Consider the following 27,502-nt stretch of genomic DNA (forward strand, 5'->3'; position numbering starts at 1 on the left):
CCTCAGTTTCTTCAGCTGTAAAACGAAGCCACAGAACTTCCACCTGGGTTCCGAGACTTTCAAGCTTTAACATTTCATCCTAGCCTTTTACCTCTTGTGACTCAGTTTCTGTAATTGTGAAATGTGCTGCCTATTTCATACAACTCCAACGAGGTTCAAATATGATGTACAGGAAGTACTCTAAAATGTAATATTTTGGGGGCACCTGGGTGGCTCAGTTGGTTGAGCATCTGACTTTGGCTCGGGTCATGATCTCATGGTTCGTGGGTTCGAGCCCCACATCGGGCTCGCTGCTGTCAGTGCAGAGGCCACTTCAGATCTTCTGTCTCTCTCTCTCTCTCTCTGCCCCTCTTGATCTCTCTCTCCCTCTCTTTCTCTCTCTCAAATTTAAAAAAAATTAAAATAATATTTTCAGCCAAAAATTTTAGGGTATCATTTGATTTTTGAGATAAGTAGGCAAACAGCTCCTGCTCTAGGAAAGACAAATAAGAATATATATATATATATATATATATATATGTATATATATATAATCTCAAACGATGCAGCAACCATCCTTCTAATGGTTACTGCATCGTTTCCTCCATGACATGTTTGGTGCTTCCTGCCTGCAAATTTCAAGACACTTTCATTTTAATGTCTTCAAGACATCGTATCATCAAACACCTCATCAGGTTCACAAACTGAGTGACTGATTAGAAGCTGTAGGAGAAGAGAAGACATCCCCACCCTAATTGTCAACATTTAGGTTCACAGGTAGCAATCTGTACATTAATCAGAAACACTCCCCCGCACCAAAACAAAACACATTTCAATCTTGAAGATAAGTGAACCACTGTAGTCAAAAGAGTAATCTCTCTGTCTCTGAAATATCCCATTTTGAAGGATTAGAAAAAAAATCCTGGACATGAATAATTTTAGCCATACTTACTCTGATTGCTACAAAGGGTGATGCATACTTTGATTGCTATAAATTGAAATGTTAAATCATGATACTGCATAAGTGCATGCTTGTAATAGTGCAATTGTTGAGCCAAACAGTATTAGAGGAAGTGACTTCTTGATATCAGCTACTTTTCAAAGAAGGTCTCTAGTTACTATGGAAGAAAAGAGAATATGTGCATTCGTCTGCCAACTAGAATTCTACTGGGTATTTACCCAAAGAAAAAGAAAATGCTAATTTGAAAACATATATGCACCCCTACGTTTATTGCAGCGTTATTTACAATGGCCAAGATACGGAAGCAACCCGTGTCCATCGGTAAATGAATGAATGAATAAAGAAGATGTGGTATATACAGGCAATGGAATATTACGCAACCATAAAAAAGAACGAGATCTTGCCACTTGCAATAACGTGAATGGACCTAGAGGGTATTAAGCTAAGTGAAATAAGTCCGATTGAGAAAGACAAATTCCCTAGGATTTAAGTTACATCTGGAATCTAAAATACAAAACAAATGAATAAATGAACAAACAAAAAGCAGAATCAGACCTATAAATACAGAGAATAAACTGACATTTTGGGGGGGGGGGTGGGTGGACAAAATGGGTGAGGGAGAGTGGGAGATATGGCTTCCATTTACGGAATGAATAAGTGAAGGGGATAAAAGATACAGCATAGGGAATACAGTCAATGATACTACAATAGCATTGTATGGTGACAGGTGGTAGCTACACTTGTGGTGAGCATAGCATAACATATAGAGATGTTGAATCACTATATTCTACACCCCAAACTAATGTAACATTGCGTGTCAACTATCCTCAAATAAAAATAATAAAACTTTTTTTGTTTTTTTAATAAAAACACTGGCTGCAATTTCCTGAAATTTGTATTTAGTAAAAGAAACCTGTCCTACCGTTTTTGGGGAGAAAAAAATGAATTTTTACATTTGCTTTAGGGTGGCTTTCCTGATATTCTGAGTTAAAATTTCACTGCCACAAAAAAGTGGACATTAAATGTTCCCTTTTATGAAAAATAAAACAATGGCTAAAGCACAGGTGACATGTAAGAAAACTGTTCACCAAGAGAAAGAAAAAAGTAACACAAGAGTGAACCTAAATGTAACCCATGGACTATGGGTAATATCGATGTGTCAATGATTACGTTTGTCACTGTGGGTGTGTGGGGGCAGGGAGTATATGAGAAATCTCTGTACCTTCTGCTCCATTTTGCTGTGAACCTAAAACTGTTTAGAACATATATATAATTGTAATATGCACACAGATGATATATAATGGCAAATTATGTATAAATACATAAATAGTTATAACGGCAAAATATTTCTTCCCCTTAGAATATCAGCCAAAGTTGCTTCAAGTACATATTTACTCATTTGAGGTTGCCAGGGGATGGAAATAAATGTCAACTCTTTGATCACTAAGTACATTATGTACTGCTTATCGTGTCTGCACTCTCACATAAAATTAGATGGCTTAGTATGAATATTAGAACTTTCACGAGGACCTTTGGAGTACTTACTTGTGCCTCTGTAGCTACTGGAAAACTTCCCAAATAAGGACCTTCTTAGAAGTTTGGAACAGAACTTCAGACGCATATACCAACACATGCTTTGGCTTAACAGGAAAGTTCTTTACAAACATGTGAAGCTGAGCAATTAAATTCTCCCCATAATGTCAAATACTGGATAATGGTGGAGGACTCATTCATTCCTGTATACGTTGTTGCAGTTAGAAAAAGAGATTCCACATGGGCTTATTTTTTTAAAACTTGGAAAGCCTTAAAACAAACAGAAGGGTGGTATACAGGGGTCAGGATTAACGTTAAAAATATGCAGAAAGACAGGAGAAAATAAATCCTCTCCTCCAAATGGAAATGCTTTATTTTGAATGATTCATGAAAGCAACTTCAGGAACTGAGAAAAAAACGCATTTAACTGACTTATTCCAAATATATTCTGAAACAATGTCATGTTTATTAAATAACGTGCCCAAACGAAGATGGTGTTATGTTATTAAATGTAAAAAGAAAATGCCCATTACAAAAAGAAAGGTATAAGAATTAATTATTCAAGTTGTTAGTTCTCAAATATAAAATCAACGTTCCACACACTCAGTGAACATTAAACTTGAAAACAAGGCACTATAGGTAATTTATCTTTAAAGAGACATGTGAAATACTTAAACCATAAGTCATTAGGTATATGTACATATTAATGAAATACTTTCAATCAATGCTAAGGGCAAGTGTCATTTAATAGTGAACCAACACCAATTAAATGACATTTTGGTGTCTTTGTGGAAACGACATTTTCACAAACCCATGTCTCAGCACTGACACTTATGTATCTAGTTCTGTGCCCCCAATGATTTTAGGCAGTTTAATTTATTCCCAAAAAACCCCACAATCTTATGTTTGCTTTTAATAATTTTTATAAGGCAGTAGAGTAGATTTTCTGAAATCATATTTTTTTATTAGAATTGGCTCTGTAAACTAATGAGTAAAACACAAGCGGGCACACGGGTAAGAGAGATTTTATACCCTTTAATTTTATTTTTCCTTTAGGAAAAGCGAAGTAACCTTCTTTCTGTACGTGTGCTCTGAACCTTTTGGGACTGATACAGATCCACGGAGGCCAAGCCTCAAATTAAATCATCCTGTTGCTAAAAGTTAATTAACAGTGTTAAGTACACAAAGTCATCATTACTAACAAAGGGCTGAAAGCTTAATACATATAATTGTGGAATTGCTGCTACCCACGTAACTGTTTGGGGCTTGGGGTTTTAGCAGGAAAAGATTCTTGCACTAAACAAGCAAGCTATGGTAAACAAGATGTACTGATTTCAACTACAATTTTTAAACTACCGCAATGTGGTTCAGTGTAGCTAATGTCATGCTTCTATCATAGCACTTAGGTTCAAGTTCTTTCTTCAAAGTCATCAGAATAACAGGGATTGAAGAGACTTTTGAACAATTGCCAGCTCTTGCTGTTGCTGTTTCAAGGAAGGAAATATTAAACATTTACATGCTATTTAGGTCATTGTTATATACACTTCAGCAAACAAAATACCCCAATGCTCACATCCCTCGTTAGTTCTTAATATTAAATATGCACTAAGTACTTACAACTTCCATCATAATTTTGTTTTGCAACTTTGTCGTTTCTTCTCTAACTTCACTTTGTTCATCAGTAAGAAGACGTTCATGGTCCTTCTCTAAGTCCTGCATACTCTAAAACAAAAAGCCTAGCTTAGTTATAAACCACCACTTTTCATCTCACGCACTAAACATGTAAAAGCAAATTTCAAAACTAACATCTCTTAATATGCAAAGGATGCCTGTTATTTATTCCAAGTAAGATATTATACCTAATACATGGAGACCAAAATACCCACCTAAGAAATTTTTTAAATGTTGTGTTTGAGTCAAATATTATTAGTAGAGAGGCACAACAGTAGTAGGCTCAAAACAATGGGTTAATAAACAGTTAAGGTCAAGGTGGAGGGAAAAAAAGAAAAAGACTGACAGTCCCACTGAATGAGATGCCATCATTTTAAAACTCTCTAATAAGCTTTCTAGACACCATGTAACAGTGCATTTATAATGACTCATAATCAATGTAGCATGATTCCACTGGAGGGAATAAAATGATCTGTGACACGACCTCTTTAAGTTATGAAAAACAAACATGTTCTAAATCTTTACTATTCACCCAACAAATAGTGATCTACTGCAGCCTACATCAAAAGTGCTGTGGAGGAATTTAAAAATGAATACACGATCTCTTCCTTCCTTATTCCAGTGAGAACAAAAAAACATGTAAATAAAAACAACACAAAAACTTTATAACAATTAAGGTAACACAACTTGCCGTGACTATGTAGTGGAAAATAAGATTGATTCTGATTTAGTTGGCAAAAGAGTAAGATTTCGGTAGGTAAACGGAAGAGGCAATTGAAAGTATTCTAGAAACAAGGAAGTAATGGTGCGTTAGTTCAGAGAAAGCAACCAATCTGGAGGGGTGGGAGGAAAGAACGAACGTTAAGTATAAAACTACAAAGGGAGCCTTGTTATGGGGGAAGCGGGGCACAGACTTTGAATACCTGAGGGCCTAAAATGGGAAGCTAACGACAGGTTCTCAGGAGGGAAGGTCTATGCTTTGGAAGATCATATTGCAGAATGGTGAGGGATGGACTGGAGAAGAGAACTCAGATGAGGGTTTAGTAGCATAAGCAAGGAATGATGAGATCCTGAACTAGGGAGCAGCAGTTGGAATTCGAAGAAAGATACTAAGGTACCGTTGCAGAGGTAAAGGACACCTCCCCTCCGCCCAACACACACCAAGAAAAAAGAGGAGGAATGTGCAGGATTCTACTGCCTCCTAAATAAGTATATATCTGCATGAAGAAGAGGTCTGTGTCACTGAGGACAGTTGGTCAATGTGCAAATATCACAGCAGATCATTCTCAATTCACAAACGTTTGGTCCTCCTCTGGCTTTTTCATTCTGTTATATTGTATTTAGACCTTCTCTTATGATTTTAAGTTTGCATATAAAGTCATTATTAGTCATTAATATTCCAAAAGCAACTATGCCACAAAACACTCATGTAACGCATTTGGAAATAAAAGCAGTATTCATCAATTACCACTGCCTACTCATATTTAACAGAAACCGTCAATACAAGTAAAAGGCACGTAGAAGTGATTTATAGACTTCTTAGTTTCCACTATATATTTATTGCTGATCTCCTCCGAACTGATTGTTGCACAAAAAATTATGATTAAAGTGTTGATAAAGTACCACTTTTCTACACGATACATGTATTTCTAGGTAAAATCCCCAGCTTACAGTTCCCTGTTTTAAATGACTCCCACAAAAGTATTAATTAATCCCCAAAATCAAAACACATTTACCAATTATGTTAAATACAGAGCAATGAACTCCAAATGGAAAATGGTTAACGGTTCAGATGTACAACCTAACTGGGTTTTTTCCCCCACATAGATTCAGGAAGAAACAAACTATCTCCTACTTTTGTACACAAGTTATGTTTTATAAGAATGTATTATGTTGCCAAATACCTCTAAGAATTGCACATATAAATTTTTAATTTTTTGCAGTCTCTGATTCTGAACAACTCTAGCTTGTTGAAGAACCTTTCGTTGCTCTTGAAACATACTCTACAAATATAAAAGAAAAGGATGATAAAATGTGGGTGACATTTAATATTTAGAGAAACATAATTATACATCATGTTTAAAAGGAATATTCTTTAAATCAATACTTGTTAACATTTCCTGTTGTAACAACCTTTATGACCGAGTTTAGATAACTGTGTTCACCACTAATACACAAAAACAATACGATGATCCTACCTAGTAGTCATTAAGTAGGAAATTTTTTTTCTTGCCAATATGGAAAACAGGTTTTAACTCTTGATTTCAAAACCCACAAATGACCCTTCCAAGAATGTGTTTACTACAAGTAGTCAAAAATCTATACACTGATCCTTCCTAACAGTAGTTACAGAGGGGATATTCTTTTCTTAACAACGTTCAAAACATGCATTAATTCTTGGTCATTTCAGTATGTACACAGATGATCCCAGCCTTTCCGCTCCTTGACCTGATCTCCAACAACAATTTTGTCCTCTTCCCTACTTCAGTCACTCACTTACATAGTCACACCCTGGATTCTGTCATTCCCAATGACTGCAACATCTACATTATATTAATAAGAGCAAAAACTTATATAGGAGCTGTGTGCCAGGTACTGTTCTGAACCATTTTAAGTAAACATTATATACGATCTCATTTAATCCTCAAAACAACTCTACGAGGCAGGTGCTTTTGTTATGTCTCCTTCCATAATAGGTGAGGAACCTGGGTGAGGCACAGGGATAAACAATTTGCCGCTGATTTCACAGCTAGTACCGGTCAACCAGGATTGGATCCCAAAAACTGGTTCCAGAGTCCAGGCTCTGGACCACTGTACTATACTGGTTCTCCATTTTTTCCCCCAATATTCAACCTCTACCTCCCTGTTTGTAGTTCTCTCCCTTTCTTACTATAGTCCAACACTCTTTCAGGATTAACATCCCATGGATCCTATGACTTTTCATTGCCCCTGATCCCCACCCTCATATTCTCCCTTTTCCTCCTTCCTGGCCTAAATGCCATGGTCAATCATTATACCTATGCCCTCGCACATGTACCTTACCCCCTTTTCACTCCGCCAATTTGCGTGGCTAAACCCCAACCCTGGAAAATCCAACTCTCCAGCTGCTCTGCCACAACCATGCAATGTGGTCTCACTTTAAATTCATGGTCACTATGACACCAACCTAAGTTAGACCCACAATGCTGCTTGGCAATGGCATTTCCCTAGTCCATTCACTGGCCTGCTCTCAGGAAACAATTCCAGGACTTCTTCTCTGCTCCCGAGAGGCAACACCTCCTCCACCACTCTAACTCTTAACTGGTGACCTTCCTGTATCCCTAAATAGACAGAAGCAATTCAGAGAGGACATTCAGTCTCCCACCGCTACATCTTCTACCCACCTTTACCCATCTGGGCTCATGGTCCCTACATTCTCTCCTGTGTTTTTGCATGACCTATTGCTACTTGAGACTTTGATACAATAAATAAATCAATTTTAAAGCCAAAGCTGATACCAACGGCTAGTTTTTCTTGTTGTTTCTGGGCTTTCTGCATGTCTACATTCCACTCCCGAAACAAAGTCAGAAACTGCTGAGAATATTTGAGATGAAGATTCTGCCTGTAAAACATAATAATGAGCACTGTCATAATTCATAAAGACATGAAAGAATTAACCGTATTCAAAACAAAATTGATTTGACACAATTTACACTACAAAAGGAGAAGGCAGTAATAGCATAACAGCAGCTGAAATAGCAGTCTCATGGGAAGCAGAAAGGTGACATGAACAATTTACTCTTATTCCAAAAGTATTGTTCCTAACTGACCAACATAAAAGCTATCTCACATGCCTTACCTCTTAAGAGCTAATGAGGATTTACTGTACTATCAGTTTTCCAGAAAAATTCATTTTATCTAAAAGCAGTTTACTTTTCTTCTTACTGAATAGCATATATGTTCTGATATGATAAGTAGATTCATTCAATGAGGATATTATATCCATTTATCATAGAAGATTTCCAAACAGGAATATTTCACTTAAATATATCCCCCAAACAATGTTTTTTTTTTTTTTTTAAAGAACGGTGAACACAATTTACCTAAAATATGCAAATTATTTACAATATAAGATTAACCTTTTCTACATAACTGAATACAGTTAACTATCACAAGAATAATGGTTTAAGACATTTACCTGAAGTTCAGCTAGTGTAGGTCTAGAATGAATATAAATTAATGTTATAGGAAGAAAACTCAATTGTTATTTGAAAGGGAAGAAAGGTCATCTCTATTGGCTTCTAGGAAATACATCTCAGAATCTGTTAAGGAGTGAGGTTACAGAACTAAGGAATTTATCTGCTTAGAACAAAAACGAGCAAAATATGTTTTTCGCTGGAAAATTCAATATAATAGAATTTGTCTTAGGTTATTTGTGCCAATGAATACAAAGAAATGATACAAATGTCATCGTGACTCAAAAACAAAAACAGTCCAACAACTTCACCTTTGTTCTTGTTGTAGTTTCCAAACATGCTCAATTGTTTCGTTAGTGGTTTTGATAGAAGCTTTTGTACCCATTTCGAACATTTTTCTCTCTGTGAGAAGAGCCTGTTTAATGTCAACTGTATGGAAAATAGATATTCACTGAAATTTAAATGTTGAAAGTTATTTCGTTTTCATATATTCAGATCAGTACGGGTAAATGTTGCCTTGGCGATGTGCAAAGTACATTTACAATTTATAATACAGACATCATAAATGTCCAATCACTATGTTGTATACCTGGAACTAATATAATGTCGTATGTCAATTACACTTCAAAAAGCAAAGTAAGTAAAATAAAATTTATAATTCAGGCATCATTTCAAAAAGCAAGATTTGCTCACTATTTTCTGTAAAATCTTTCCAGTGCTAGTATCCCAATTCTAATTTTTCTAACTGCAGGTCACCTTTTAGTTTAGAGATAATGAGAAGGGCTTAATAATCAATATATTTTTCATTATCAAAATGTGTATAAAGAATCTCAAAGACAGACTTTAATTTCCTTCTGAAAATTTGCTAACAGGCACATTTTTCTAAACTTATAAAATATCCTCCAACTCAAGGGACACGTTTACATGGGTAAATGTCCTCCAACTCAAGGGATACATTTAGATGGGTTACCATTAGAATGCATTTTATAAAAAGCACAAAAGTATTTTCTTAAAAATGACCCTCAAAAAGGATAAAAATAATTATATCGCACATTAAAAAATTATTTTTCAAGCAATCTAGTGAGTGATGCTTTTAACTGCATTTTACTAACAGAGACAAAGGTCGTGGGTGTAAAATTCTAGTTTAAATAAATGAATTCAAAAACATTAAAAAAAATATTTTCATGGAGCTTTTTATATAACACTTTCATCCATAAGTGCTGCATTTCACAGAATCTGAATACTTCAAATAACGCTTTGCAGAGCATATGATTTGACTTTATGGATCTACAGTCCATAGTTATTTTTCAGTAGTCATGAAGGATCTGCACTACAATAAAAATATTTTATACACCCAGAATCCATCTATAATAAGAAGTTTATTAGACAGCTCACAAAGCAAGCACTTTGTCGCCACCAAACAGAGCAAAGCCTTCAAAAGATACTTGCTTGTAAGGATGATTTCTATGGAGAGCCATATATTGACTCAGACTCTGCTAAGTGTACTGTCCTATAGTGCAGATGGTGTAAGTGACATCTGACAGAACAACATAAAATTTAGGAGTGTGGATATGATTAGACACTTCTCACTAGCTAGCAGAGTTATTTACTTTGCAACTACACAGTTTGTTAATGGGAAATAAAAACAAAGAGTTATATTAGAGGATTCGATTTGTGCTGCTACTCCAAAGAGAAGCACACTGGAAAGTTATGAAAGGTAGCGAAATTAAGAAAATTTAAAATTGGCAATACACGTTGATACATCACCTAAGCTGTGCACAGAAAAGGCAGTATAAACTTTTCTCACACAGTCTTACACAGTACATTAAGTGTGCACGTGCATAAAATAATGGCATCATTCTTACCTCACGACTGTTAGTACCGTTTTCAGTTTTCCACATCAACAGTTCAAAAGGTCAGTAAAGAAACTTACAAAGTTGAATCACACTATAAATACTGGTATAAAGTGCTCTATACTAGAACAAGGCATTAAAACCAGTCTTGGAATCCACTCACTAACATTCCCATTTATAAAAGTTGTATGGATTAAACAATTGTTTTGACTGCAAATATCACTTAAGCATACCTCCAAGCCTTTCCAGCATCTTCTGTACTTCATTCCTGTGAAGAAGTTACATGGAACATTATTGAGTAAGGATAAGCAAAGATCATATTTGCTTTGGAGGAAATGTGTCATTCTAGGATTTTATGGAGAATAATTGTATGAGCCATGTTGCCTAGAGCTGGCAGGTGATAACACTATGAAGACATTACCCCACATCGTCCTCAAATGTTCCTGCAGAAGGACTGCTCTCCCCGGGCTTATCTGGTACTGGATTGTTTCCTGCATTGAAATAAAAGTGGAAGGCATTTTAAAAGGAAGTATGGTATTCTGATCAGTTTTCAGGGGGCGGTAGCCTCGCCGTGTGGAGTGTTTTAGGCCTCTTGCAAGCAAAAGTCTTTACGGCAGACATATGAAAGGAAGGAACCACGTATGCACAAGGTCAGATGAAACTGGATGGGGGACGAGGACCATGCTCTGGAGACGGTGTTGCAAACCTTTCAGGGTTAAGGTCAGACTACACCACCCGGCACGTGTGAGACATTCTGGAAAGAGCAACTGCGAGCGAGCAGAAGTGCTGCTATCTAAGCTTCTGTAATCCTGGTCTGGGATGGGAGGATCGAGTGGGCAACGTCCGGTACATGAAACCGCTTTACACACACACACGTGTTTTACTGCTTACAATGCCAAGGACTCAGAAGCAGTGACCTGCCCCACGGGTGGTATCTACAGGCGCTGCATCTGCAAAGGTGTCAGATAGAGTGTACCTTCAGGAACAGCCTCCGGCCCACTCAGGTCTCTTCTCTCTTGTCCCCAAAAGTCATTGGCTGCCATACCCGGAGCCTCCACCGGGGCCTTCACAGCTCTCCTCAGGCGCTTCCTCCGAGGTGGCGCCATCCCAAGGTGTCTTCCCAGGTACAGACAGCTCTCCTGCACCTTGTGAGTGCAAACACGCGTGAAAGAAATGGGGACATGGTCAATGAGCGATGCCAGGCAAGGGTCCTCTGCGCAGATCAGAGCATGAGTGCCCTCATTGTCTCTCGTTGGGCCAGGAGGGGACAAAGACAATGGTGACAGCAGACCCCTGCCCCCCGTGGCTGTGACCCCCTCTCCCTGGCTGCGACCTGCCCCAGGACACCTGAGTGTCAGGACCCTCTGCCAGATTCTTGCCCCTATGTTGGCACAGCGGCTGTCCCCTGCTCTCGGTCCCCAAGGGACAACGTGCTGGTCTGGAGGCCTAAACTTGACCGTGACCAAAAGAAGTGTCCTCTCCAAATGGATGGGGAAGAAACCGTTCTGCACCTGTCCGGGGACAGTTAGGTCAGGGGTCTCCTCGACATGCCATCTGGACCCCAGGACAACCAAGCAGTCCTGCAGGGCGACGGGCTGGGCAGGAGGGACAGACGCAGATGCTGCCTCCTCACCAGGTGTGGCCCTGTCCTGAAGAGGGGAACGTCGGGCTCGCTTCCCATCCTGCAGACCCTGCCAGCCCTGCCCTCGAGAGCCTCATCCTGTCCTGTCCTTGTCCTGTCCTGTCGTGTCCTGTTGGAGCCCCGGAGGAATCCGTGGGGACATCACTTCAGAGGTCAGCTCAGCTGCCGCCACCCCCCACTGTCCTTGGGGGCCTTGTCCTCGTCCTATCCTAAGCTGTTCTCGTCCTGTATTGTCCTGTCGGATTCCCGTAGGACTCCGTGGGGACATCAACATAGAGGTCAGTACAGCCGCTGCCACCATGCACTGCCCTCGGGGGCCTTGTCTTGTCCTGTCCTGTCCTATCGGAGACCCAAAGGACTCCATGGGAACATCACCGCAGAGGTCAGCTCAGCTGTCGCCTCCACTCACTGCTCTCGCGGGCCATGTCCTGTCCTATCCTGTCCAGTGGGAGTCCTGGTGGGATATCTGTGGGGATATCATGCAGAGGTCCATAGAGCTGCCACCTCTATACACTGCTCTCAGGGACCTTGACCTGTCCTGTTCTGTCCTATTGGAGCCCTGAAGGACTCCGTGGGGACATCACCTCAGAGGTCGGCCCAGCCACCGCCACCCCACTGCCCTCGGGTTCTCAACCTGTCCTGTCCTGTTCTCTTGGAGCCCTGGAGGACTCCATGGGGACACCCCTCAGAATTCAGCCCAGGCACCACCATGCCACATGCCTTCGGGGTCTCGCCCTGCCCTGCCCTGTTCTCTTGGCCCCCTGGAGGACTCCGTGGACATCACCTCAGAGGTCAGCCCAGCCACCACCACCCACTGCCCTCGGGGTCTCAACCTGTCCTATCCTGTCCTGTTCTCTGGGAACCCCGGAGGACTCCATGGGGACATCACTTCAGAGGTCAGCTCAGCCACCGCCACCCCACTGCCCTCAGGGTCTCGTCCTGCCCTGTGCTGTTCTCTTGGAGCCCCGAGGACTCCGTAGGGACACCAACTCAGAGGTCAGCCCAGGCACCAGCACCGTGCCACACTGCCCTCGGGGGCCTCATCCTCCCCCTATCCTGTCATGTCCTGTCAGAGATCAGAGGACTCCCTGGAGACATCACCTCAGAGGTCAGCCCAGCCACCGCCACCCCACCCTGCCCTCAGGGGCCTCGTCCTCTTCCTGTCCTGTCATGTCCTGTCGGAGACCGGAGGACTCCGTGGGGAAACCAACTCAGAGGTCAGCCCAGACACAGCCATCCCACAGTGTCCTCTGGGGCCTTGTACTCATCTTGTCCTGTCCTGTCTTGTTGGAATGCCAGAGGACTCCGTGGGGACATCACCTGAGAGGTCAGCCCAGCCCCTGCCACCCCACACTGACCTCAGGGGCCTCGTCCTCATGCCTTCCCCTCCTGTCCTATCATGTCCTGTGGAGCCCCAGAGGACTCCGTGGGGACACCACCTCAGAGGTCAGCCCAGCTACCACCACCCCACTGTCCTTGGGGTCTCATCCTACCCTGTCCTCTCCTGTCCTGTCCTCTCCTGTCCTGTCAGAGCCACAGAGGAGTCCACGGAGACATCACCTCAGAGGTCGGTCCAGCCGCCACCATCCCACATTGCCCTCGGTGGCCTCGACCTGTCCTGTCCTGTCGTGGCCTGTCACAGCCCAGAGGTCTCCGTAGGGACATCACCCCAGAGGTCAGCCCAGCTGATGCCACCCCGCAGGACCCTTGGGGGCCTCGTCCTGTCTTCTACTGTCCTGTCCTGTCCTGTCCTGTCACAGCTCCAGTGGACGCCATGGGGACATCACCACAGAGGTCAGCCAAGCCGCTGCCGCCCCACACCCTGGTCCCCTCATGGCTGAGAAGGCACCCCCCCGCCACCTCCCATGGCAAGACAGGACTACCGGGCCCGCCTCCCCACCCGCCTGGCCTCCCTGAGGGTCTTCCCTACGCCCCACCCTCATCCTCTGTCTTTCTGTCCCTCCCTCCACCCCTCCACAGGCACAGCGACCTCCACACGGAGTCCTCTGCGAAGCTCCTCTGAGGGCCTCGCAATGGCGACGAGCTAGCCAGCCGGGCCTGGGCAGGAGCGTCGCTGATTGGTTGGCTAGGTGCACGTGACGGGGGCGGGACCTTCGCCGAGACACGCCCCCTGAAGGGACTGCCCAAGACCTTGGCGTGGGCGCCAAGGGTGGAGGCCAGGGCTCGGGGTTCCCCGTTCTACCGCCGAGGACGTTTCGCAGGCCATCTTCCTGGGAAATCACAAAAGGACACCGGAGTGGGCGACAGGTGCACAAGCCTCCACCTTCCCGATGTGGGGGAATTAAGACATTATGCTCAGTGAAATATGCTAGTCACAGAAGGACAAATGGTGTACGTATGAGGTACCCAAATTCATAGAGAAAGGGAGTAAAGTGGTGGTTGCCAGGGGGTGGGAGGAGGAGGGAATGGGCAATAGGTGTTTCATGGGTTCAGAGTTTCAGTCCGCAAAGATGAGAAAGGTTGAGAGATGGATGGCAGTGATGGTTGTACAATGGGAATGTACTTAATGCCACTGAGCTGTACACCTACAAATGGCTGAACAGGTACAATTTGCATTGTTTCTACTTTATTGCGATAAAAAGGCAGAGGGAAACGCTGCTGTAAAGACTGATATCTAGCTCTACAAAACTGTAAGCAAGTCATCCTACCCAGTGGAAGAAAGGTCATAACACCCACATAGATAAATGTGGTGGGAAAGGAAATTGCATTGGCCAATGAGCATAAAAAAGAGCTCATTCTTCTTAGTGTGGGAGAAATGCTGAAGAGGATTACCACCGCCACCACCACCGCCACCGCCCCCGCAAACGCCACCAGCACGGACACCATCCCCATCCTCCCCCCACCACCACCCTTCCCCAGCCAATTGTAATCTGATTATACCCAGTATTGGTGCGTATATGGAACAATCAGAACCCAACCTGCTGGTGGAGTCACATACGTTGGAAATAATTTTGCTCTACTGAATACTCAGCTAGCCTATGACCTAGGAATAGGTCACTAACTGCTTTAACCTCTTTGGCTCCTTCCGACACTGCAAAGCATATTGCACGGATGCCAGGCATTGGAATATTTCTAGTATCACTGCTTTTTAGGGCTCTAAAGTGGAAAGTATCCACGTGTCCATGGACAGGAAAATGGATGAACGAACCGAGGAGTGGTTCCGCAACGGTGTGTGCTACCACAGGCAAAATGAAAGCACTGTGGCTCCACAGAATAGTATAGTCACTGTTAGGACACCATGTTGGGTGAGAAAGAATGTGGTGGAATACTACGCACAACGCGATACAGTTTATTGTAATACCCAGGCAACACACCAGGAAGCAAGGATATTCAAGGATACACACACGGGTCTTCCACAAAACCAAACAAAACCAAAAGCGGTAGAAAAGGGAGGGGCGTGGTTTACACAGAACACTCAGGAGGATGGCCATTCCTCTGCAAGCGGAAGCAGTGGGTGGAAAGGGCCCCGGGAGGAGACGGAGTAGGAATTGTTAAATTCCCCCACATCGGGAAGGTGGAGGCTTGTGCACCTGTCGCCCACTCCGGTGTCCTTTTGTGATTTCCCAGGAAGATGGCCTGCGAAACGTCCTCGGCGGTAGAACGGGGAACCCCGAGCCCTGGCCTCCACCCTTGGCGCCCACGCCAAGGTCCTGGGCAGTCCCCCCCAGGGGGCGTGTCTCGGCGAAGGTCCCGCCCCCGTCACGTGCACCTAGCCAACCAATCAGCGACGCTCCTGCCCAGGCACGGCTGGGCAGTTCGTTGCCCTCCCGAGGCTCTCAGAGGAGCTTCGCAGAGGACTCGGTGTGGAGGTCGCCGTGCAGGTAGAGGGATGGAGGGAGGGACAGAGAGACAGAAGATGAGGGTGGGGCATAGGGACCCTTAGGGAGGCCAGGCGGGTGGGGAGGCGGGTCTGGTGACTCTGTCTGGCCATGGGAGGTGGGCGGGGGCGTCTACTCAGCCACGAGGGGACCAGGGTGTGGGGCGGCAGTTGCTTGGCTGACCTCTGAGGTGATCCCATGGAGTCCTTGAGGACTGTGACAGGACAGGACGAGGACGAGGCCCCCGAGGGCAATGTGGGGTGGCGGCGGCTGGGCTGACTTCTGAGGTGACGTCTCCGAGGCATCTCCCGGGGCTCCGGCAGGACAGGACAGGACAGGACAAGACCCTGTGGGCAGTGTGGGGTTGTGGCAACTGAGCTGATATCTGAGGTGATGGTCCCACGGAGTCCTTGGGGGCTCCAACAGGACAGAAGACAGGACAGGACGAGGCCCCCGAGGACTCATGGGATGGGGGCGGCTGGGCTGACCTATGAGGTGGTGTCCCGCCCAGAGTCCTCCCGGGCTCCGTCAGGACAGGACAGGACACGACAGGACAGGACAGGACAGGACAGATCGAGGCCCCCAAGGGCAGCATGCGGTGGCGGCGGCTGGGCTGACCTCTGAGATGATTTCCCCATGTAGTCCACTTTTTTTGGGGGGGGGGGGGTTCCAGTCATCTGTGGATGGACACTTTGTTTCCACGTTTATCTATTGTGAAAGTGCTGTATGAGCACAGGTACACAAATATCTTTCTGACACTCTGTATCTGTTTGATTCTCTTCTTTCACGTCTTTTGGGTATATACCTAGCCATGGAATTGATGGATTGTATGGTAGCTCTATTGCTTAGTTTTTGAGGTTCTTCCATACTGTTTTCCATAGTAACTGTACCAGTTTCCAATCCTACCAACAATGGGGAATTGTTCCTGTTTCTCCACATCCATGCCAACACTTGTTATTCCGGGTTTTTTGGTCTTTGTTTTGTTTTTGTATTTTGTTTGCTTGATAATGGGCATCCAAATGAGTGTGAAGTGCTGTCTCCTTGTGGTTTTGATTTGCATTTCAGTAATTATTAGTTATGTTGAGCCTCTTTTCATGCGCTTATCGCCATTTGTATACTTTCTTTGGAGAAATGTCCATTCCAGTCCTTTGACAATTTTTTAATCAGATGACCTTTGCTGTAGTTGCGGTGGTGGTTGTGGTTGATTTGCGGGACCTCTTTATATGTTCAGCATTTTAATCTCTTATCAGAGAGATTGTTTGCAATCATTGTTATCAATTCCATGGATTGCCTGAACACTTTGTTGAGAATGTCCTTTGATGCCCAAATGTTTTAAATTTTGATGTTGTCCAATTCATCTATTTGTTTCCTTGCCTCCTGGGCCTTTGCAGATAAAATTGTCTGAACCCTAAGGTCATAAAAGTTTTCTCCTATGTTTTCTTATAGATGTTTTAAGGTGTGATCTTGCATTTTTTTAGTCTTTGATCATGTTGAATTGATCTTTGTGCTTGCTCTCAGGTAGTGATCTAATTTATTTTTTCCTCCCATGAAAAAATAATTGTACCACCCTCATTTATTGAATGGCACACACTTCCCCCACTATCAGCTATGCCATGTCTATCATATGTCAAGTTTCACTCTGTCCCTGATTCCGCTTCCCTATCCTGGTCCACCAGTCATTTCATTTATCCTGTGCCAAAAACCACAGCTTGGAGTAGAATGAAGACTCTAAGCCAGAACTGTCTAACTCTGAATCCTCAAATATTAGCTGATACTAGGATGCCTAAGATCCTTCGGTGAATTCCTCAGAGCCTCCACAAGAGGGTCTACCCTATGTATGAGAACCCTTAGCATCTGGACTCGTTTAACTTCCCTTTTATCCACTCCATCCTGAGCTTCTTGCAGTTTCCTCAAGCACACCATTGCTGTTTCACCACTGGGCCTTTGAACAAGCTCAGTCAACTTCTCTGTCAAGTCTTGGTTGGCACTCCTTCCTTTGCCTGATACTGTGATTTGTGCTGCCTCTCTCCTCTCACTACACTGTAATCACTGTAATCCAATCATCTGTGTGCTAATGAGACTGTACTATTGTGCCTCACCTTGATCATGCTGGAAACCTGTATGATTCCACCGAGCAGATTTGAAACTTACAATTCAAATTGGTTACTGTTTGCCCGCAAATAAAAACAACATTTCTGCAAGCTTTACTGCCCTTCGAAAGTATACATACCCATAGCTCATTTAATCATCTTAATAACCCTCTGGAAGATGAATTAGTGTAAGGCCAGTTTATAATTTAAGAGGATGAGGATCAAAGAGCACAAATGTTTACCCAAGTTTGTAGAGCTTCACAGTAGAGCTAGGACCAGACCTTTGGTATTTTGCCCCACTGCTCTCCCCTGGCCCGCACCTGTGACCGTTTTGGGTTACTTTGTTGCTCTGCAAATAAACCTCATCTTCAGCTGTAAATCATGATCTCTAGCAGTGTTTGTGTCTTTGAAGAGTGTGACCGCAGATGTGGGAGTCCTTTAAAAAGTTGTCGGTTTCAATGTAAATTTCAAAACAAGTTACTTGAGGAAGGTACTATCTTTAACGTTTTGGAATGCACCTAAACGTCATGAAATGATAAACCCATTGAAGAGTCATGGACACCAGACCAGGTGAAAAGACAAAGGGGCTATCCTCGATAGAGCAAAGATCAGCAGTTCAGCAACCTGAAAGTAGTGTCCATCCAAATTTTCAGGGACATTCTGATTCTTTATGGCTAGCACGAGGACAGGAATCTGGATTTGTAAGAAGCTACCACAAGGGTTTTGGATAATTAATAAATACAATGTAACATAAGTGCTATGGCAGGCCGTGCATCTACCTAAGCATTCTACCCTTCATCCTTTCATCCTTGCTAACAGAACCTTGACCCCGTTATGTGTAGAGGTGAGCACGTGGCCCAGTCCAACCCCTGGGCTGGCCATGATACGTGTCCCAGATGACACTGGTGGCATTCCTAGGAAAGCTTCATGAACTGCAAAGCTGCAGCTGGCTTCCCCCTTTGATCTTTACCCTTTGTCCTGCCAGCGATATAGATACAATGCTTGTGACCTTGGAGACAAAAGTCACATTTAAGGACAGAGGGGCAAGAAAAGAGAAGATCCTGGCTCCTTGTGTAGCACCAGCCCTGAACAGTGTATTCCTACTGCATGTTAACCGGAATAAGTGAACCTCCTATGTGTCTAAGCCACTATTTGAAATGCAGTCAATTGCAATTCATAATGATAGAACAGTGCATACCTGAAATTTATTTTTACCCAACTTGCATCAGGTGTGGTACACTATTACTGTGACATTTAAACCCAAACATGTATAACTCCAAACTAGTTCGTTTATTTCTCCTGTAACGTTACCGGGAAAGTCAGTATGTCCTCATGGTGGGCATTATCCATGCACTTCTACAGGGACCCAGGCTGTCAGAAAGTCTGCCACATCCAACATGTGACTTCCACGGGTGCCCTGGACGTGGCCTCCTTTGCAGTTTGCTAGAAGGGGAAAAGGGCACGGAGGTGTGCCAGGTACGGGGATTTTTTTTTTTTTTTTTTATGAGTTAGGCCTGGCAGTGGCACACACCATTTCCACTGACACCTCATTGCCTACATCTCAGTCACACGGTCACATCTAACAGCAAGGAAAGCTGGGAAATGATGCCTACACAGGGGCCCAGGAAGACGAGGAGAGCCAGGACTTAGGTGGGGAGCTAGAAGCCCCCGCAATCTATGCCTTTCTAAAATTAATGTAAAACTTGACTGCATTGGGTTTTCTTAAAGGGAAACTCACAAAAATCCTAGAAGCATGAACTGAAAGTCCAGCATGAAATTAAACGAGGCCTTCCCACTTACAGACTGTGAGACAAAGTCCAGCATGAAATTAAACGAAGCCTTCCCACTTACAGACTGTGAGACTTTGAGCCAATTTCTTGACCTCCCTAAGCCTCAGTGACTTTCTTACTATCTTAAAGGCATAACAGCAGTATTGTTCTCATAGTATTTTGGATGAAATTAAGTGAAATAATGCATAAAAAATCTTATGGGCACTCAATAATATAAAGCAAGCACTCAAATATTGATAACAGCACAATAATATTAATGTTTATAATTAGTTATACCACAATTGTGATTATATTATAATAATTTTTATATTGTCATTATTATGGCCACATTTTTAGCCAGTGGTATACAATTTCCTGAACATCAAACATTGACTGCAAACTAGTGCCTGCTATATATTTCAGAGCCTAAAAAATGAATGTTTTGATCATCAAGATTAAATATAACATTAAAAAATTTGGGATGGGAAATATAATATATTTCAAGTATATGAATTATTTAGGGTGTGTCAAATGTCACAGGGCATTTTTATTCTTTTTATAAAAGTTTATTTATTTATTTTGAGAGACAGAGCACGAGCAGGGGAGGGGCAGAGAGACAGAGAGAGCGAGAGAGAGATTGAAGGAGGGAAACCCAAGCAGGCTCTGCACTGTCAGCATGAGCCCGATGCTGTGCTCAAACTCACGAACTGTGAGATCATCTGAGCCAAAATCAAGAGTCCGACACTTAACTGACTGAGCCACCCAGGTGCCCCTCTCGCAACTTCTTATTACCATTGCAAGTTCCTTCTTTTCAAATGAGCCCTCCCATGATGGCGTTTCTCAAGACTTGATTTTACTCGGTTCTTTTCTCAATTTATACCCTTTCCCTAAATGTTTCCATATAGGTCCATGGTTTTGATTACCATTTACATCATAGTTTCTCAAAGTGTGGTGCGTGGGATCACCTATGTCAAAATCACAGAAAGGAGAGTGTTAGAGTCCAGATTCCTTGGGTCTATCCAAGGCCTGCCCAATCAAATATGTGGGTGGGCACTGGGAATCTGCATTTTATTTTATTTTTATTTTTTTATGTTTATTTACTTTTGAGAGAGAGAGAGAGTGAGTGGGGGAGAGGCAGAGAGAGAGAGAAGGAGACACAGAATCTGAGGCAGGTTCCAGGCCCTGAGCTGTCAGCACAGAGCCCGACGCGGGGCTCGAACCCACGAACTGTGAGATCATGACCTGAGCCAAAGTCAGACGCTTAAACTGACTGAGCCACCCAGGCGCCCCTGGGAATCTGCATTTTAAATAAATTCTCCAGGTTGCTCTCAACCCCACTGAAGTTGGAACCACTGTTACTTGTCAAGGAGGACCTGTCATTAACAATGGCAGCTCAACATCTCCATCTTGTGGCTTCCTAACACCATTGTCATTGTTTTGCAAATGCAGTCCATGGATGTTAGGAAACTATTAAAAATCTGAAAAACAGAAAAGAAATAGGAACAAAGGACATTAGTGGAGTATCTGCTCCACGAATAACCAAGATTGAGTTATAACATCTTTTGACTTTTCCAACACCAAACTTGAACTTATCTGTATTAAACTTTTAAGGGGAAGTCAAATTGATGCATTTCAATTGTCATCCGACTACATGAAAACACAGGTATTGGATGGCTGCTATCTATAGATCATTACACCACGTTTTGGTTTCATACAGTGATGCCAAGAGGATTTCATGAATTATCAAGTTATCCTTCTAGAGCTTAGCTAATAAGGAACATGCCACTTTCCAAAAATAATTTAATATGGGGCACTCTTAGTTAAATTCAGTTCTACTGTTAAGTCTTTCTTCTAATTATAAAAGCAATAAACATTCATGGTAAAATAATTTTTAGAAAATATAAAATTTATGAAGGAAATGAAATTCATACTTTATTCCACCACTCCGATATACCGTACAATTCGAAATTGGGGGATACTATTTGCTTTTGTCCTTCTCCCTTCCCCTCTCTCCCTCTCTCTCTTCCCCTATACTCTTTCCATTTGACATTTCGCTTTTTTGTACCTGCCTTACTTTCTACAAGCTCTGTATTTTTTTTTCTGTTTTTAATCACACATTTTACTTCTTTCATCTAAGATTTGGAAGCAAAGCTTCAATATTTTATTCAGTCTGATCACACTTTCATACTGCCTACTTCAAGTAACAGGTTAATGCTAAGCCAATGATTTATGTTTTACTTGCAATTCTCTTCCTTATAATGCTCAGCATTTCACTGGCGCTTGTAAGCACACCAGTGTGTTGGGTGAGGGATGACTGATGATGACCATTCAGTGGGGTAAGGATAGTCTCTTTAACAAGTGCCTCTGGGACAATGGTGCATCCATGTACAAATGAATGAAGTTGGACACTATAGTCACACCATACACAAAAAGCCTAAATATAACAGCTAAAATTTTTAAATTCTTAGAATAAAACAGAGGAGTAAACCTTCATGACCTTGGATTTCTTAAATATTAGACCAAAAGCAACAAACAAACAAAAAATAGGTAGGCTGGCCTTCATCAAAATGAAAATGTTTTTGCATTAAAAGACACTATCGACAGAAATGATATCCTACAAGATGGGAGGGAACATTGGCAAATTATATGTCTAGTGGGAGTCTAGTAACCAGAGTATATAAAGAACCCTTACAACTCCAACCAAATGACCAAACAAACAGCAAAAATGGGAAAGGGATCTGAATACATATTTCTCCAAGGAAGATATACAAATGGCCATCAGTCACATGATAATATGCTCAACATAATTAGTCATTAGGAATTGGAAATCAAAACCTAACAATAGCTGTTAACACCCACTAGGGTGTCTAAAACTAAGGTTCAGGGGAAAGGGAGAAATAACAAAATTGCTGTTGAGAATGTGGAGAAATTGGAAGCCTTATACACACACTGCTGGTGGGAATTTAAAGTGGCACAGCCACTGTTGAAAACAGCTTGGTGGTTCCTCAAAAGCTTAAACATATAATTAGCATATGACTCAGCAATTCTGCTCCTAGAGGTATATACCACCCTCCATTTAAAACAGGCATTCCAAAAACGCATGAACATGTATGTTCATAGTAGCACTATTCAAAACAGCCAAAAGTGGAAGCAACTCAATCCTCTATCAACAGATGAATGGGTAAACATAAGGTGGAATATCCATAAAGCAGAATATTATGCAGACATTAAAAGGAACGTTGCAATGTAGATGAACCTTAAAATCATCATTCTACATGAAGTAAGCTAGACCACACTATGTGTGGTTCGACTCATATGAAATATTCAAAATAAGACAACCCATAAAGACAGAAAGTAGAGTTGTGGTTGCCAGGAGGTAGGGGCAGGTGGGAATGAGGTGTGGCTGGGTATAAGGTGGGTATAAGATTTCCTTTAGAACTTCTGAAAATGTTTTGTTAGGAAAATAGAGGTCATGATTTCACAACATTGAAAATTTACCTAATGCCATCGAATAGTATACTTTAAAATGTGACAATGGAATATTAACTGGCCATCAAAAAAAAGATGACACCTTGACATTTGCAGTGCCGTGGTTGGAGTTAGAATGTATTATGCTAAGCGAAATAAGTTAGAGAAAGATAAATACCATATGATTTTTCCACTAATATGTGGAATTTACAAAACAAAACAGATGAACATATGGGAAGGGAGGCAGAAGAGAAGAAAGGGAAACAAACCACAAGAGACTCTGAACGATAGAGAACAAACTGAGGGTTGATGGAGAGAGGTGGGTGGGAGATGGGCTGGATGGGTGATGGATATTAGGGAGGGCACTTGTTACGATGAGCACCGGGTGTTGTATGGAAGTGATGAATCACTGAATTCTACTTCTGAAACAAACATTGCCCTGTATATTAACTAACTAAAAATATATATATAAAAAAAAACTAAACTAAAAATAAAACTGAAAAATAATAAATAAATAAATAAATAAATGAATTTCAATTCAATAAAATATTTTAAATTTTTAATGAAAAAATAATGCTTTTTAAAACCAATGCTACAGTGTATGTTAACTAACTTGATTTAATTTTTCAAAAATAATGCTCTTGAGGCCACTTTAATAAAATATTCAAGTATTTTGAAAAAGACTAAGCAGTCTATTTTTTTTTCCCCTTCTTTAAAATTTTTTAAGCGTTTCTTAAAGAGAGACACAAGGGAGGGCAGAGAGAGAGGGAGACACAGAATCTGAGGCAGGCTCCAGGCTCTGAGCTGTCCGCACAGAGCCCGACATGGGGCTCAAACTCACCAACTGTGAGATCATGACCTGAGCCGAAATTGGATGCTTAACCGACTGAGCCACCCAGGCGCCCCTTAGCAGTCTATTTTAATGCATTCATTTAAAAATAATATTCAGCTCATTATTGCTTACATGTAAATATGGTTTTTGAAAAAATTACTATGTTTTTGAAAACAAACAAACAAAAGTACTAAAAGTATGGCATTGTTTTACATCTTTGCAAGTCTATTCAATACCTACCTGAATAGGAAAGGCCTCGATTTTCTTACCTGCCTCTTCACCTCTTACAGTCTGTTGTCTCAGTGGAAGACAACCAAGAAATCCAGATTCACTGATACTGAGTAGGGAGAGGAAGACCTCACTGGCCCTCCAGCAGGTTCTCAGGGACCCCCCTCCCCACCAGGGTTCCAGAATGACCACCGGGCACTGCTGACGTCCAGTGTTCTTTCATAAAGTTTAATCAACCCTTTGAGAGCAGAGACACTATGAGCTGATTTGACAAAAATGGACACTAGGGAACAGAGACCTTAGGGCACAATGTGAAAGTCACACAGCTGAGGAGAGGCAGAGCTGAGACTCAAACCCACATCCGTCTTTCAGAAAGTATCTCTGATTTGAGAAGATCGACCATGAATGCACCCCACTATTTTCCCTCCCCCAAAACTCCATAGGCTACACCGGGGGGGGGGTCTCTTGATATCTCTCTCCCACTCCTCTACACTAAGAACATGTTGAAAGCCTTTATTTAGTTGGCACACTGTTATATAAAAGTCCAGCTTGCCCTTCTCTTGTGGATTGCATGCGGGATGGGAGGGCTTTGTCTTGCTTCAGAATCTGGGGTCCAGGGCTGTGCTGGGCCATCTGTGTCTGTGTCTGGATCCATCACCTCATGAGGGCTGATTTGTGGCATCACTCGCCAAATCAGCATTCAGTGACATCATGTTGGTGGCTTAAAGTCGGCCATAGTGGGAGTATTTACATCATGGAAATAGGAAAACCCTGGAAATCGGAACTGCACTCTCCCTTCCCAAAGACCTGTTTCCAGCACATCACTGCCCAAGACTGGCCACAGAAGAATCACCTAGAATTCATTAATAGGAGGAAAAGCTGCACCACAGGGCAGCTCTGTCCCCTAAAATAAATGACTATGAGAGAAGAAGTATGTGCTGTGTGCCCTGATGACAGGAGCCCTATCTCTGAGCATAGTATTCTTTGGCAGTGTGGTTGCAGCAGTACATGCTGAGCACAGATTCCAAATGTGAGAGGTTCATCTCCACCTCCCTAATGTCCTAGATCAAGGACATTTGTGGAAGTTGTCTCTCTTCTCAGGAACCACTGGTGTCCTGAAAACCCTGTCAATACACGTTTGTCCAAGTGTTGACTCAGGGTCATTTGGTCCTGCTGCAACCTGAGTTTCTAGTTTGCCTTCCTCTGACCTCCAGGTCCTTTATCCTCACATGTTTTCTCCTCTTGGGTCATTTTAAATTGAGTGATAGTCCTTGGATCCCACCTACACAAATGCACCTGGCCTCATGTGTCCTGGAAGGTTGAAAGGAGGTCCTTAACAGGACTTGGATCCTAAGTGTGGGGCGTGTGTGTGTCTGTGTGTGTGTCTGTGTGTGTAAAGCTGTTATCTTTCTACTTTATTTCCTCTCTAATCCATTTTGTGAAAACTCCCCTGCCCTCAATGCCTTTTCCATGAGAACATCGAGTACTGTCTCTAATATTTTATTCATTCATTCATTCATTCATTCATTGGATTGGTCAGGGTGTAACTGACTGAGAGTGAAATCAACGCTCTGCGTCTGAGGATGTATTAGTACTTCCTGGTTTCCATAGAAAGCTAACATCAGGGAGAACATTTTGGTGATATTCTGGTTTCCATGACAACTGGGGTAAGCCATTCCTTCCTGGAGACAGAAACATTTAACAAGGATATTTACAGACTGGAGAGATGGAGTAACTGTAGAAACATCGAGACTAGTCGGTGTCTGCTATCAATGTGAGTTGTGTGTGTGTGTGTGTGTGTGTGTGTGCATTGCCAGCGTGTGGTCTTTAGTTGGACATTGAGAGCTCTAATCTCTCCTGTTTTAGAAGAGAGGATGGCAGCTCCTCTTGTGAAGGGCTAGGGTGATTGAATAACCTGTCATACCTCAGTCCCGTTTTACTGTCCTAAGGTGACACCACTGCACGAGGGAATTGTTACCTGAGTACTTGAAAGCAGAGGTCCCCAAGTATTTCTCATCATGTACCTCTGCTTAACGATTGTCCCATGAACCCTTAAGATGTAAGTTTACTCATTTACACCTACTTATAGTAAAATTATTGCGTGCATAAAATGAGAGAAAATTTGAAGTCAGTAAATGAGGGAAATGGGTAGGGTTGGGAGATCTAATGTTACTTTGTGTAACCTAGAGGATAATATTGTGAGTATTATCACACAATGAGTAGCTCATACACACACACAAACTAAGAAGCATGTCTAAAAGACAAAGTGTGAGCCCAAGCTCTGAGGTCTCCTCCTCAGATCATGGCTTCTCAGAAGCACCATATCTTCCCTTGGTTTTTCTAGAACTACAAGTGCCCACTCTTCCTATCATGGCACTCTTGTCTCATTGCTCCCTTTTTGACTTTTTTTTTTTCCTTTTTGGTCTCCAAAGAATTCTATCAAGCTGTCTCTAATTAAAATAATAAGAGAATATTGCTTAATAGTCATGTTTGTTTTTCCCTCTTTGTTTTTAAGGCCCTTCCTTTCCCTTTGGTTTCTAGAACCTTTACTATGATGAGCCTAGACCTGTTTGTATGTGTGTCTTCGTGTGTGTGTGTGATGGAATGTATTATGCTTGCAGTTTGGCACATCAAATATACCACCTGATATCGTTCTTTATTTTGGAAGATTGTTCCTTCACACATTCAGCAGTCCTTTGCTCTCTTCTTGGACTGAAATACAGTATCTCTTATGTGGTTAAAAATATACATTTTAATAATAATTTTTCCTTTGGCCAATGTAAAGTACACCTCAAAGACATTTCAAATATATTCTCATCGTTTTCTATGCTAAGGGCATGGTACAATTTTGGTTGCCTTCTTTTTGTTCACTTACATCCAGTATTTCACTTCGTATCTCCTTAGAGTCCTTATAAAGTAAGGTTTTTGGTACCTATGTACACATAAATGTGTCCTCCCTGTAATATTTTAAAACATGATTTGAAAAGTGATATAGGGGAGCCTGGGTAGCTCAGTTGGTTAAGCGTCCGATTCTTGATCTCAGCTCAGGTCTCAGGGTCGATGAGTTCAAGCCTTGTGTTGGGCTCTACACTGGGGGTGAAAACTAGTTTAAAAAAAAAAAAGGAAAGAAAAGTGATGTCTACCCTCACCACCCACTTCCATCCTTTTTCCTCTTCTGTTTTCAGTGGAACCATGCCATGACATTTCTGTTTGCCATTCTAGACTTTTCTCTTTCATTTACATGTCTTTTGTGTCCTAAGATAAAGTATATACCATTGTTCTCCATGTGAATATGTGCTTTATGTAAAGCATATTATTTGTACTTAATTGGTCTCTAGTTCGATTTTTTTTGTCCGAATTTTCTTCCTGTGTCAATACATGAAGGTGTGCATCAGTCTTTGTGTTGGATACATAACATGCCCTTGTCAGATTAGATTATAGGTTTGTTAGTCTTTCCCCCTG

The 27,502-nt window shown here is 42.2% G+C and overlaps 1 protein-coding gene across 1 annotated transcript; it reads right to left on the bottom strand.

Annotated features, from left to right (window-relative positions):
* Positions 1-3,493: 3,493 nt before the first annotated feature.
* LOC122477440 (synaptonemal complex protein 3-like) lies at positions 3,494-13,878 on the bottom strand. The gene is made up of 9 exons (XM_043570417.1): positions 13,805-13,878; positions 11,149-11,317; positions 10,594-10,663; positions 10,406-10,440; positions 8,631-8,748; positions 7,646-7,745; positions 6,049-6,147; positions 4,091-4,195; positions 3,494-3,957 (listed from the first exon to the last, which is right to left on the bottom strand). Exons 2-9 carry the CDS (start codon positions 11,276-11,278, stop codon positions 3,904-3,906), a joined length of 711 nt encoding a protein of 236 aa, XP_043426352.1. The 5' UTR covers positions 11,279-11,317; positions 13,805-13,878; the 3' UTR covers positions 3,494-3,903.
* Between the last annotated feature and the right edge of the window lie 13,624 nt (positions 13,879-27,502).

This window comes from Prionailurus bengalensis, chromosome X (genome assembly GCF_016509475.1).
Source record: "Prionailurus bengalensis isolate Pbe53 chromosome X, Fcat_Pben_1.1_paternal_pri, whole genome shotgun sequence".
In the NCBI taxonomy this organism is placed as follows: domain Eukaryota; kingdom Metazoa; phylum Chordata; class Mammalia; order Carnivora; family Felidae; genus Prionailurus; species Prionailurus bengalensis.

What these genes read in the sequence shown, in the direction of transcription:
- LOC122477440 (XM_043570417.1), bottom strand. Translation starts at nt 11,278, where the DNA reads ATGGCGCCACCTCGGAGGAAGCGCCTGAGGAGAGCTGTGAAGGCCCCG. An exon ending in GCCGGAGGCTGTTCCTGAAG is followed by an intron (nt 10,664 to 11,148) that starts GTACACTCTATC and finishes ATTTCAATGCAG; the next exon opens with GAAACAATCCAGTACCAGAT. An exon ending in ACATTTGAGGACGATGTGGG is followed by an intron (nt 10,441 to 10,593) that starts GTAATGTCTTCA and finishes ACTTCTTCACAG; the next exon opens with GAATGAAGTACAGAAGATGC.